Below are 14194 nucleotides of genomic sequence, written 5' to 3' on the forward strand. Positions count from 1 at the left end.
GAAAATTTAATATTAAAATTCCACACTACGAAAATAGTATGAGGTTGCAATTTAAAATTGTATTTTAGAATCCTTGGTGATTGCATCCTCCTAAATAATCCATAAGATTGTGGAGAAACTTGAATAGATTTTGTTGTTTTAGAATACATCATTCCAAAAAACACCTTAAATTCCAAATGTATTAAGTTAAAAAATTCTATCAAATTTTGTAATATTATGTTTGGAAACAATGATTTTATTTGTAAATTTGGAATCAACTCAAATTTATTATCTAGCAAATTAAAAATTTTTAAATTTGAATTTGAATCAGTTTCACCATTGTTTATAAAGTACACTTAAAATTGAGAATTTGAGAATTACTTCTCAAACCTTATCATTCTTTATTTATGATTTCATAGTTATAATATAAAATCAAATACTTATTCCCAAATACAACATAAGAAAATTTTGATTTCAAGATATTAAAAAAAACATGCTCAGAATTGATACCAATAAATAATCAATACTCGTGTCCCCTTCAAATAGAGAGCAATATTATCATTCAATGACAGTCTAAAAGTTCACAAACGATTTAGACAAATACGCCTTTTTAACAAACACATATATACTCAACCTTATATCAAGTATCAACTATACATATTATAATTTTTACAAGGCCTGATTCTGATACGTCCAACTAAGAAACGTCAAGGATTTCACGGGTGCTACCAGGAAGTATTCAAAGTGTTTATTTTGTTGTTCACATGTGAGTTATTCCACGTCGGAGAAAGAGTAGAGTATACTACACTTCTTTTAGTGGGCTAAAATTCTAAAGAATACTATTGCCGTCGATTTTCACGACATACAAGAAGGGTTTGTTCCTTTCTGCCTTGCCTATAGGAATGCAAATGCTCAAATTTCAATACACACCCAACCTTATACCCAACTTGGCTTTTACCCAACTTCAATTTGAATTTAAAATTATATTAAATTTAATGTGGAAGCAATACTCGATTTTAAACCGATTCGAATTACCTAATCCAAAATCTATTTAAACTTTTATTAATCAAAAAACTTTCTGTATACCTTTCCAAAAGTCAAAAACTCAAATTTCATCTTTAAATGATTCAAAATGTTTATGCCATCTAAGCCCACAACTAGACGCAGTTTAGCCAGGTCGGAGTAAAATCACACTTTTTCTCAAAATTGATCCGCTATATGAATTTGGATTATTCAGCCGGATAAATTTGATCACGTTTTTTTAAACACCCATGCACATGACGTTACTCAATTGGAGCCGACCCAACCAAGTGACGAACCTTTTGGGCATGCAGCTACTCTTGTGAGATACTATCTCACAAAGAGACGACCTTAAAACATGAAACTGTCTTAATTTATATTAATTATGTTATTTAGCCGATATGTCTAACGTCTGAGACCATCTCTCGTAACAATGTGTTGTGCGGACCCGGTGAAAACCCATATCAACCTGCGGGAATGGTTATGGGACAGGATCTTGTTATTATTCTTCCATTAACATGAAACACTAACACAAAAGCGCAAAAACCAAGCAATGATACAGAGGCGATTATTCTGTGCTCAAGCATCAACTATATTACAACACCCAAACACCATTAAAAACAATTCTTTCAACAAAAAATGGAGAATCAAGCAAGTAAAAAAGTCCAATTTCAATCAAGTTATGGAAGAAATAAAGCCTCATATTTTCAATTCAGATTTCATTGCAGTTTCTCTTCAAAGAACTGGGTCTTACTCTTCGCCATGGCAGAAAGTTCTTCCCTCTGACACCCCAGAAATCGCTTACTTGAAGGCTAAACGTTCAGCGGAGAGGTTTCAGCTACTTCAGTTTGCTGTTTGCCCTTTTACCCTTAGAGCATCTAAGCTTACTGCTTACCCGTATGTTCTTATAATCTTGTAATTCGTTGTTTTTTTTGTTTAATTTGACTGGATTTATGTGGGTTAGCTATGATTTGGATAATTATTTTATGGGTTAATCATTTTAGGTTTGTCAATTTGGTTTTTTGGAAGATATTACTATCTATGTATAATTAGTTCTTGTTTGCTTGACTTATTAAGTAAATATTAATGGCAATTTCTGATTGCTTGCAAGTTATTTCTTTCTCAAATTCTTAGGAAAGTTAAAATTTGAAATAAATTAGGATGCAACAAACAAACTCGTAGTTTAATGTTGATGCTTTAGTCGGCAATAATCTCATAAAGAATTCAGGCATATAATGTTAAATTAGGTTGGATTTATTGTGAATGACAATATATTATCGGTTAAACATGAGGTGCAAACACTCCATAAGCAAAATGAGATACCATTTCAAAACCATGTAATTGTAGGACGCATTTGATAGCCAACTCCCATGACAAATTTATAATATAATAACTGTAGGGTGCATTTGATAGCCACTATCCAGTGATTAATTGTGGTAACTGGTGATGGAGGTTCATGTTTAGGGTAATTTTGCAGGGAAAGTCCATGTCAAATATGTATGATATGCTTGTCCAATTGCTAACATCTCTTTTTCCTCCTATACTCGGAAAGAGGGGTTAGGTGGGATTGAAATCTATGAATAAAAATTACATTTTTGAGGATAAAGTTTCATGCCATGAGTCCATGGCATTAGATCATTAGACTGGGGTTTTCCATGTACAGTTACGCTGAGGTGAGTTTATTTATAACTTGTCCGTACATGCTAGGGTATAGGAGAATGATCATGAAGAAACATACAAACTTTTTCTGTATGACGTTGGTATGGAATATGAACTGCCGAGGAAATTGCCTTAGCAACATAAAGATACCACTTTTTTACTCTATGAAGTTCACAAGAGAATTATAATGATATTAAGGAGCACTCCATCTAATTGGAAGGGTTCTTCATGGATAGTTGGTGATGCGCTTGCGGCTTAAGTATGTTTTGCCTGCTAAGCTCAGGACAATTGGATTGAGAAATTCCCAACAGTTTGTGATTTTAGGGATTTAGTTATCCTGATATATCTTACTTTTGAGAACTTTTTCAATTGAGTGCTTCACTTTAGGAAGAAACATGTATGCTTTATCTCCTGTAGTTTGTATCTAAGTGAAGATGAACCAATTGTCAGTTCTTGGGTAAATTTTGAATCGTTCTTTATGATGGAACTGATATTCTGAAGTCTTTAAGCTCAAGCTGCATTCTTCTACCCTGAAAGGCAAAAAGATTTTGAGTTCTTGTTAATGATTGGGGTTGATGTCTTTTGGAGGTTTCAGCAGGGTAAACCTTACGTCCCAAATCATCACGTACATGGAGATGGAAATTTACTAAGAAAATCACATGTTTGGGGTGGAAGTTTCATCATCACGGCACTAGAATGGACTTTTCCATTACATTTATGCTAAAAATCCATTCCTATCACTACCATCTATTCCACTTACCAATCAGTTAGGGTAAAGGTGAATGATCATAAAAGTAAGGACTTTCTGATAAGCAGTATTGGTATGGAATGTGAACTTTAGAGCTAATTGTTTGAGCAGCATAAAGATGTCACTATTTTCCCTTTACGAAGTACTACATTGAAGAATTTTAATTATTTCAAGAATCGATCCATATTTTTGAAGAATTTAAAGAATATGGTCTAGATATGAAAGTATGCATTTTAGAGCTACGCAATTGAGTTCTTCGCATGGGGAAGAAACTCTTATGCTTTACACAACACCCATTGTGATTTTAATAGAAGATTTTTCAGTTATAAGAGCAAATTGAATCATTCATTATTCGAGAACTGAAAATTTTGAAGTCTTCGATCCGGGCTGTGTCCTTTTACCAGAGAATAAAAAAGATTGCGATTGTATGGTATGGTAAGAAGCATTGCACTTGCACATCCTTTTGGTATGGTTGAATATCAGCTTTTGGAGGTTTCAACAGTACAATCTCAAGCATGCAGGAAATTCATGAAAGATGCAATACTCCAGTGTGCCATTCTTGTTTGTTGTTTAAGACTAGTGACATTTTCCAAAGTTGATACTTTTTCTCTCTAGAAGCTTTTCAATTTTGGGTTTTGACATCTCTGTTGCACAAGTTTATTCCTTTATTAGAGATGGAAACAAATTCGATGTAGCTTTCCATGTTTGTCATCAAATGTTAATTGAAATCATAGTCTAGTGTTCTGGTAATCCTTGTTTAGGTCAAGGATATATTTATTAAATACTCTATGTGAGTAAGAAAATTCATGAGAATGCATCATAAGCTCTTTTGTCACGCTGTTTGAATTTCAACAGTTTTGGTAATAGATGCTGAAGTGGTGACTTTGTTCTCTCTCGTCATATGCAGATATAATTTCCACCTATTTCCAAGGGATGAACTGAAGATCGGGATGCCTTCTTACAGTTTTGCTTGTCAAACATCATACTTGACGTCCATGGCTCAACTTGGTTTTGATTTCAATTCCTGCATATATGATGGTATTTTCTTGCCGGAGTTTGAAGCTATGTGTTGCAATAAGTTGCATTTTCATGTTTTTTCGTCACCTTTACTTTTGCTGTAGTTTCTTCTTTCTTTCCTTCATTTTGAAGTGACCTCGGAATGGAGGGGTGAGTCGGTGAGAGCATAGTGTAAAAACAAGACCGCATTGCATCGCGTCGGCCGCATTGTAAAGGTTTTCAAAATCAACGAGCCGATATTCTCCCCGTTGTAAAGGTTTAAAAAAACTGCGTATAAAAACAAGACCGCATTGCATCGCATCGGCCGCATTGTAAAGGTTTTCAAAATCAACGAGCCGATATTCTCCCCATTGTAAAGGTTTAAAAAAACTGCGTATTAGGCCTCAATGGATATCTTATGGTTTTGACCTATAATAGGTGTTACGATAACTGCACTCAAGTTACCGCTTCAACGTTCCGTTATCGTGATTGCGATCGTTATCGCATTTTTAGACTATGGGTGAGAGGTTGTTACTCGTCTTTTGGGGATCAGATCTTTTGTTGAAAAAGCTTTGCATTCTTGTAAGATGTTTAAGAAAGTATTCTTGATTAGTCTATCAAAGCAGTACTTTCTAGATCTGTGTTCTCACTTTTCATTATTATCTGTCACATTGATCATCCCACTTTTCCTGGATTCGTGGTTTTTTTCCGAAGATTTTCTCATCATCATAGTTTTAATTCTTGGACAGGGATCTCATACATTTCCCGAGCTCAAGAATCAAGTATGAAACATCTTACAGGAAATTCATTAATGAGGGCACATGCTGTTCAATCTTCATCAACACTATCAACAGCTGATTCCGTTTTCATTCAGCGAATAAAATCACGAATTAAAACATGGATAAATGTTTGCAAGGACTCGAAAGGGGCTCATGAAGGTTGGGACAAAATGTATTCTATGAGAAAACTTTTGGTTGTCTTTTATTCTCTTTACCTTCACAATTGAAATGGGTTATCTTTGTTCTTCCAGATCCAATGGTGAAAGCTCTGAGAAAAGTTGTCGAAGGTGATCATGGATCCAGACCTTGTATTGATGTGGATGTTTGTAGTGAGCGTCAAGTGCAACTTGTCCTTGAGGTTACATATTCTTAGATCTTTGTATATGCTACTGCATGACTTTCTGGATGCCTGCTGCCCGATGTTCCATAACATTGAGCTATATTCTTAGCTTGTTAGTTTGCTGCAGGTGGTGAAAGAATACGCTGATGAGACTGTCCCTCTGTTAATCCCTGCTAAGGATGGGAGCACTCAAGGAGTTCGGATTGTTTTGACAAGTTCAAACGAGGATAAAGATCTTTATGAGGTAATTCTCTCATTATCTTTTGATGTTCTGGGGAGATGAATGAAAGTTTCTTGGTATTGAGTTTTTGCTTTAATTCATAGAAACAACTCCAAGATCTGGAGGAAGAGCAAAGCAAGAATGTTCGTGGATTTCGAGAGGTGATTGATCTGATTTCTGCTTCCCGGAAGCCTATTGTTGCGCACAACTCACTTGATGGTGTGTTTTTCTCACTGTCACCTGATTCACTAATCTCCTAACCAATCGTGAATCAAAGAAAGCGAATTATGATCGGTTTTGGGCTATTTTAGATCCATTTTGAGTGAATCGCGAATTCAAAAAACGAATTAACTGCGAATTATGTTACACCGTTTTTTCTTATAATGAAATATTTTTCTAAGTATGCTTCCATATCATAAATTTAATTGTATAGTAAAAAGTAAAAACCATTATCTTTTGTTGATGCAGATTTTAGCTTCATTCACTCAAAGTTTATGAGTCCTCTTCCTTTAAGTCTAGACCAGTTCAAGTCCTCTTTAAGCTCGTCCTTCCCCTATATCATTGACTTGGGTCATTTAATGAAGGAGTTTAACCCTAATGGAAATATCAAGAATGTACCTGCAGCATCATCATTCTTGAGAAGTCGGTTCTTTGCACCTATTGATATTGATATTCCACTCGAAGGCAAGTTATTTCTTTTTGATAGCATATTTGTATTCAAAATTATCTCTCCTGTCATGCCTTCTCAAGATACAAGCTATCAAGGGTAAGTGGTAAAATATAACATTTCCCAATTTTCTATAAAAGTTGCATCTTAAAGCAATGCCATCAGCTAGTTTGAGATACCTATTCACGTGCTTTTCTTAGGCCGTTTCTGCGTTAATCACTGTTTAGACCGAAATTCCTATAGTATCCGTGCTTGTATTTTTTTCTGTCATTTAGAATCCTTTTATTTGATTCGGGGGTAGGCTAAAGTTTTCCTATTGGGAAAGGGAAAGAGGAAATTAATCATTCGTGTAGGTTAACGGAAAAGCTCTCAACTTCTTGGCTAACCCATGCAGTGTCACATGATTCACTAATCTTCTTGTGAATCGCGAATCGAAAAAAGCGAATTATGGTCGGTTATAGGCTATTTTTGAACCACTTTGAACGAATTGCGATTCCAAAAGGCGAACTAACTAGCGAATTATGTTTCACTGAACCCATGATTCTAGTCATCTGGAATCTTTGATATGTGCTTAAGTGTAAATATTGCAAATGCAGGTACACCAGATGAGATGAATAAAGGGAAGATCTATGGTCATAACGTTTTACAGATAAGTCACGTTTTTGCGAAATTGTACTCCATTACAAAATGCAGGCAGCAAAAGGAAGAAGCAAGCTTAGCACTCGACAACTTTGCAAACATCTTTGACCAGCACAGTAGTCCTCTCCTTGATGACTCTAATGAGGATATCAAGATTTCATCAAGTAGTATGAGAAAATTGAGTTGTGATGATGTGGCCTTCTTATGGGGATTTAGGTGCGGCTTGACAGCTGGAAAGCTTAAAGAACTCCTCAGTAAATCGCACAAAGCTTTCTCTGACGAGTTTGACGTACAACTAGTCGATAAGAGCTGCGCTGTGGTTGCGTTTTGGCAGCCTGGTATTGCCGCTGCTTTCATTAATGCTATGGCATCTGGTGGAGATTGCGATGAAGGCTTGAAAGAGTTGATCTTGGAGGGTTTTAAAGCAACAAATTATGAAACGTACAAGCGTGTATGTAACACCAGCAACTGGGACTCCAATTTGGCTGATTCCTTGGACCAAGTTGTTGCATCTGCTAACCAGTGTCCTGTCGATGATCATGAAAAAAGTCCCTATGAGATTTGGTGGGATGACAAGACTGTCCTCAACCTTGATGACATAAAACTATAACTTATAACTATATTTAGTGTCAAGTTTTCGTAGTTCGACACAAATATGCGAGTGACAAGTATCCAATGTGGGCATCGGAGTTGTAGTCAAGAATTTGTTTTCGTCTGCATAGTCGGAACATGTGCTAGAGGCTCCATAGTTTTTATAGGACGGAGAATTGAAACCATTGTCGGTTTTTTGAACTCGAATACGAAATTTTGACTGGTGTTGCATTCTGAAATCAAATGCTCGTGTTACAGAGATTCATGAACTGCAGTCGAAAAATCGTGGCTGCTTAGTGCTTACACTTCCTCCGGATGATTATGGCGGTGCTAGAGTAGCGTTCTTTGATATGGAATGGAACTCATTTGTTCTTATACTCTCCTTGTACAACATAACAGAAGTTACATTCCAAATGATTGGATTGCTTAATCCTCTGGATTCAAAAGATAATTCCTTCTTTATAGATCAGCTTTGTGCTTGGGTTACATACCTTGTGTTTCTAATTGTGCCTGATTTTCAGCATGAAAAATGATTTGTAGAAACTAATTGTCACCTAACAATCCATCTTTTCAATATAAGTGCTGAATTTTGATTTTTTGATTTGTTCTTTTTTCATACATGAGCTTTTGTTCCAATACTGGTCTACACATGTGCTACTAGGACTCTTCAGTTCACTTCACGTGTTCGTGTCCGATTTTGATGGTCGGATATTGTTATGGCGCTTAGGCACTTCATTTTAGGCGTAAAATTGAATATTTAGGCGTATTCGACACTTGGACACATACCAATATTCGAGTTAACCTCGGTACTTGTAAATTGTAATCAACTATGTCCTATCAAATTACATTGGATCTATAATCATGTAGAACCTAAATCATTGAAAACTTGTCTTTTAAATCTCATTCCGCTCTTAATATTTACAATATTTTTCTTTTGAAATTCAATTATATAAAATAGTTTCACTTATTTAATAAATTATTACCTCATCAACTACGATTAATCTTTTTTGAAACGAAACTATGAGCAGCAAGTCAACTATGAGCAGCAAGTCAACTATGAGATTGTCTCATTTTTACATTAAAATCATAAATAATCACTTTTAAGGGTATAAGTGATGTCGTTAATATACTTCCTCTGATATTTTTTGTTTTTTCCTGATTACTTTTTACACAGATTCAATACATATTTTAAACCTTAATATCTTTAATTACATATCATACAAAAATATTAAAAATACAGGGAATATCACTTTGGAACTATAAGTATACATTCACTTAGCACATTGGTTCGATGGTAAGACAATGTCATTTGACAAATAAAAAGAAAACAAGAACAAACACTAAAAGGTACTCTCTTCATTCCTTAAAGAAGTTTTCGTTTGGCGTTTTAAAGTGTTTCATTTGTTCTTATGAAGAATCTTTCTATTTATATTATTTGGACAAAAATGCTTATTCATTTTCATTTTAATATTTTAATAATGCTTATGGTCCTCATATATCTTCGACTAACTTTATTTTAACATTTTTTATATTCTTTATGGTCCTTTTATGTTTTCCAATAACTCTAAAAAAATATTTACAATCCCTAATTTTCCTCTATCAAATTTATTACTTCTCCCGTTCCAAAATATTTACCACCGAGTATGACATATTGTTTGAGAAAATATTTATAATTATGGATTAATGAGCGGAGCGAGTGAAATATTAACCCGAACCCAAACTTCTGTTTTCCTTATTTTATGCCATTCCCAAACCTCAACTTCAATAATGGCGATCGCAACCCTTCACCGTCTCTCCTCTCACCTCCGCCGCACCACCATAACTCCTTCAACCATCTCTCTATTCACTCGCACATCCACTAACACAGCAACCTCCACCACCGGCGGTTCAAAAAAAGTCTCAGATCGAATCGTCAAACTCTCAGCAATCGATTTTGATGGAAACAAACGCGAAATCATCGGACTTACAGGTCAAACCTTACTGAAAGCCCTAACAAACCACGGCTTAATCGATCCAGCTTCTCATCGTTTGGAAGAGATTGATGCTTGTTCTGCTGAATGCGAAGTTCATATCGCACAAGAATGGCTTGAAAAACTTCCTCCTGCTTCGTATGATGAACAGTATGTTCTTCGTAGGAGTCAACGTAACCGTGTTTTGAATAAGCATTCTAGGTTGGGTTGTCAGGTTGTTCTTACTCAGGATCATCAAGGTATGGTTGTTGCTCTTCCTGAGCCTAAGCCTTGGGATACTCCCTAATTTTAATCGTTTTTTAGGGTTTGGAAATGTAAGTTTTTTAATGTTTAAATAATGATGATGATCATTTGCTACAATTGAGGGATGCTATTCTGGATTATTGATGTTATTGTTGTTGACAATGAGAAAGCTTTCAAGTTCAGAATTTTGGAAGTTTCGATCTCATAAGATGGCCTTTTATTTGGGCAGAACTATGTTGAATTATTTTTATGTGTTTTGTTTAGATTTGTAGTTTATAGTTTATAGTTTTTTCATTGTTGCTCTTTTTGAACCTAAGCCCTGGGGTTACTCTCTAATTTTCTTCCTTTTTCAGGGTTTAGAATTGTGAATTCTGTGTTTTGATAATGTTAATGATTTGGTACAATTGAGTGATGTTATTGTTGACAATGTGAAAGTTTTGCAATTGCTAAACTTTGGAAAGTTCAATCTTTTAAGGCCTTGTATTTGGGCAGACTATGTTTTTTATATTTATTTTTTTATTTTTTGCATGTGTTTGGACTTTAAGATGCTATTTTAGGTTAGTTATTGAGTTGGTTGAAGGAGTGATGTTGGTAATGGAGCTTTTGCTCAGCAATGAAGAATGTTTCCCTTTATACAATTGAAATTTGCCATCTAGTTTGTTAAATTGGCCCAAATTTCTCATATTTTGGTTCACAATTAGGGGTTAAGGTTAGTGAATCAGGTAACATTACATAAGGTTTAGCTTTGCGGAGGAATTGCTTTCAACAAGAAATGATTTTTTGGGAGTATTAAATTGTTGGAACTTGGAAACGATGAGAGACGGTGTACGATGTGATGTCAATCTCAATTTCAGCCATTTGAAGATTTCTTTGTCCATAATGTTGGTGTTTAGACTTTAGCATTGTTGTCCAAAATTTCCATGCTTGATGCTATTTTTATGAAAGGTGTAGATCAAAAGTGTTCCACATTTTGTAACTTCGAATTATGGTAACTTGGATGAAAATACCCTGAATAATAATAGAAAAATTAAGTTGATATTAGTTGCTTGCATCTTAAAGGTAGGGAAGTATGGGAAGAATTTTGCATTAAGATGTATGCTTTCTTATAGTTTACTAACATTACAGTGGAGACTTGGAGCTCCCTGTAATGTGGCATCTTTCAAGTGAATTACCTTAGAACATTATCATGTGTTACTCGAGTTTTTGGGACATAGAGGATAATTCAGCAGCTTTTCCTTTCTGTATTTGTTGATGAGTTGACTCGTGCGGGATGACTTGTTGAAGCTAAAGATATTCTTGCAATTTGGCTTACCATTTAGAAGTGTTGTGGCCTTGTGGGTAGAAGTGAATGAGCTATTGTTGGTGTGGCATTGGCTGTTGGTGTTATAGAAAAATCTTTTATTAAAATAATTGATAATTTTTTGAAGTTTAGGAGGTTCATTTATTCCTAATGTAAGGCTGACCAACATTATGTAATCTATTTAAGTATACTACTTGAAGTGGTAGTTCTTTAAGTTGGGAAGGACTTATAATAAAACCTGATGTGATTCACATTTTCAAAGGTGTTTGAAATACAGCCAAAAGGAACATCATAAAAAGCTAGAGGAGAAGCATGTCTGTAATGGGGACATTAGTTCTAGAACGTTTAGACTTGTGACTTGTGAGATAGAAACCACGGTATCAAAACTAGCTTGCATCTTAGAGGAAGAAAAAGCATATGATATTAGTTGAATTATGTTCTTAAGTGTGCGATTTGTTTTTGGTAAACACACAGATTGATGCTTTCCGGTATTTTGTTTATATCCAGCGGAGATTAGAGGCTAATAGTAATGGGGATCATGGAGTGGATTTGCTGCTAAAAATATTGATGTCGCTCAAATTTTCAGGAACTTTGGGGGAATGTGTATGATCACTAGTGTTTAGAACATGAACTTGATTAGCCTTTACATTTTAACAAAAGGGTATAATTCTTATGCACCTTTTATGAAATAAAGGGATTGGGGCTCATGTGGGGTTTTAAACTTGCTGCAAAGAAGCTATTTTCGTTGAAAATATGTTTTGGGAAAGTTTAGCTCCTCATGTTTCTAGAGAAATGATTTACACATGGTGCTCTCTAGTGGAAATGTAGCAAAATGAATAGATTAAGATTATGTAAAATAATTTAAGGGGACACAGGGAGTAGGAGTGATGGTGGAAGTTAAAGAGCTTGAGATACTTGTGTGACATGTGTTGAGAGAGTTCATTATTATGCTAACTAATGATATGTGAATTTTAGTCATTAATGATCTGTGAATTGGTGGATCATTCCTTAGATCACAAAGAAACCTATATTGCACAACCTTGATGAAGTAGTTTATTATCCCTTTGACTATGATGGGCACCTATCTAAAATAACATTTATAAAGTAGATTAAAAGTCCAACTGCCATATTTGAAGGAGTCGTAACAGCTTATGATGTCCCAATAGGCCAATACTTGCTAGTTTTTGCTAGGCACAGGCCTATGGTAACGTTAAAGTTGGCTGATTTGTAATGGTGAGTTGGTGACACAATCTTAAATGCTTAAGATATGTTGGCTGTTGTAATGCCAACTTTTGAGGGTACTCAGCCTGATCCTTGAGTGACTTTCAGGCTACTTGAGCTGAGCTGTCTGACCCAAGATGTTTGCAAAAGTGAGATGTATGTGCTTTCACTATTTTAGACTGGTTCCCTGTGTTTAGAAGGCTGTAGGATTACATTAAGGCAAGCCAACTAGTAGCTCAACCTCTTAAATGCCCAAGCCATATGAAGCAAATTTAACCTCATTGATGAATTAACCAAATTTAATGAATAACCGAACGGACTGAAGATACATAAAATTTGTCTGAATTGATTCCTCATGGACCCCTTCAAAATGGGAAAGGGTTAACCTGAATCGGAAGATTGTGTTTCAAACTTTTATTTCGTTTAGATGAGGTGTATTTTTTCCTTTAGGCTGGATACTTTGTTCATAATTAACCCTTTGTGCTCGTGTTTAGCTTGCGATAGGGTATCATCTAGCTTGCCATTTAAGATGTTCATTACATTCACTCTTTAATTTCAAATAATTAAGTCATGTACATAGGATTAGAGGCTATGCTTGAACAATATAATTTCAAATAATTAAGTAATGAGAGCCTCGATGTCAGAAGTATATGTGTGTTTAAAGTTGTGTTTTCTTCTGGGGTAGAGATTCCGGTGATTAAGGTTTTGTTGTCCTGGGTGTGAGCGTGAGGGGACTGTAGCCATTTTAAAGTTTCTGTGCTTGATGCTTTTTCTTGTGAATGCTCTAGACTAAAACAGTGCTTCATTTTTAGTGAAATAGGATGGGATACATTTTATATGTGGGAGCATAGTGTTAAATGAAATTGCCCTTGATAGTAGTGCTTGCATCGTAGGAAAAGAAAAAGGTGGATAATCAATGCTTTCGTCAAGTTTATTTACATTTTAGTGGATGCATGGAGCTGCTTGTAATGCAAAATCTTTTTAGGTAAAAGAAGTTTGGCACCTTAGTTTTGAAGCTGAATCTGATTAGCCGATATGTTTCAACTTAAGAAGGGAATTTGCGGTGCTTGTTGTATGAAAGAAAGAATTTTGGTTGATATCCATAGAAACTAGAAAGCTATGGTAGAAAAGTTGTTTTAGGTAGAATTTATTGTGAGTTGTGGGACTTGGGAAAGTTTGTCTGCATTTCAAGTAGAAAAATTTGAATGCAATTATCTCGAGTTTGATTAGACTTATGATACGAATATTTTCTCTCCTTTTAGTATAGATTTGAAAAGCTTGCCTAGGCACACCTAAGACAAAGTGATTGGTGAGCCATTGGTTGAGCGGCTTGATAGGGTTGGGCAAGGTGAGTATTTAAGACCAGAGTGCCATAGAGTGCTTTATAGCGCCTAAGTCAAGCGCCCCAAAGCACCTTACAATGTCTTTTGGTCTTAGTCTCTTAAGTTCTTTTTTAATTTCTCTTTTCTTTCTGTTTTTTTTTTTTTTTTTTTTTTTGTTCGAAGTTTTTGATTTATTTTTGCCAAGATTTTGGGACACTTCTCACCCAAAGGCTAAGGCCTTTGCCTTGTGCCAACTAGGCTTTGGATCCTTATTAGGGTGTCTGAAGCTTTTCAAAACAAAGCTTTTTAGGTCAGAATAATGGTTGTTTATCAAGCAATAGTTTCAAGGAGAGGTGTTTAATGGGCCGGATCGGGTCAAAATTTAAGTGGTCCGGGTTGAGGCGGGTCATGTCAAATATTAAATGGGTTGGGGCGGAGCCACTTTGACCTGTTTTTTTAAAAGTTCATAAAATAGTTTTTTTAATTATACTTTATGGTCC

At 35.2% G+C, this 14194-nt stretch overlaps 2 protein-coding genes across 2 annotated transcripts; both read left to right on the plus strand.

Moving 5' to 3' along the window:
- Positions 1–1456: 1456 nt before the first annotated feature.
- On the plus strand, positions 1457–8235 carry LOC130798164 (poly(A)-specific ribonuclease PARN-like). Its single transcript, XM_057661047.1, has 8 exons — positions 1457–1896; positions 4314–4444; positions 5152–5340; positions 5433–5539; positions 5649–5765; positions 5846–5960; positions 6210–6425; positions 7005–8235. The coding sequence occupies exons 1-8, from the start codon at positions 1553–1555 to the stop codon at positions 7655–7657; spliced, it is 1872 nt and encodes a 623-aa protein (XP_057517030.1). The 5' UTR covers positions 1457–1552; the 3' UTR covers positions 7658–8235.
- Positions 8236–9329: 1094 nt separating this feature from the next.
- LOC130798322 (uncharacterized) lies at positions 9330–10114 on the plus strand. The gene has a single exon (XM_057661258.1). It carries the CDS (start codon positions 9406–9408, stop codon positions 9892–9894), a length of 489 nt encoding a protein of 162 aa, XP_057517241.1. The 5' UTR covers positions 9330–9405; the 3' UTR covers positions 9895–10114.
- Positions 10115–14194: the final 4080 nt, after the last annotated feature.

The sequence above is a fragment of the Amaranthus tricolor genome, chromosome 13, assembly GCF_026212465.1.
Source record: "Amaranthus tricolor cultivar Red isolate AtriRed21 chromosome 13, ASM2621246v1, whole genome shotgun sequence".
Classification (NCBI taxonomy): Eukaryota; Viridiplantae; Streptophyta; class Magnoliopsida; order Caryophyllales; family Amaranthaceae; genus Amaranthus; species Amaranthus tricolor.

Excerpts from the sequence above, each read along its gene's own strand:
- LOC130798164 (XM_057661047.1), top strand. The coding sequence starts at position 1,553 with ATGATACAGAGGCGATTATTCTGTGCTCAAGCATCAACTATATTACAA. Across the intron at positions 1,897-4,313 it reads TCTAAGCTTACTGCTTACCC|ATATAATTTCCACCTATTTC; the intron begins GTATGTTCTTAT and ends CGTCATATGCAG. Across the intron at positions 6,426-7,004 it reads TATTGATATTCCACTCGAAG|GTACACCAGATGAGATGAAT; the intron begins GCAAGTTATTTC and ends TTGCAAATGCAG.
- LOC130798322 (XM_057661258.1), top strand. The coding sequence starts at position 9,406 with ATGGCGATCGCAACCCTTCACCGTCTCTCCTCTCACCTCCGCCGCACC.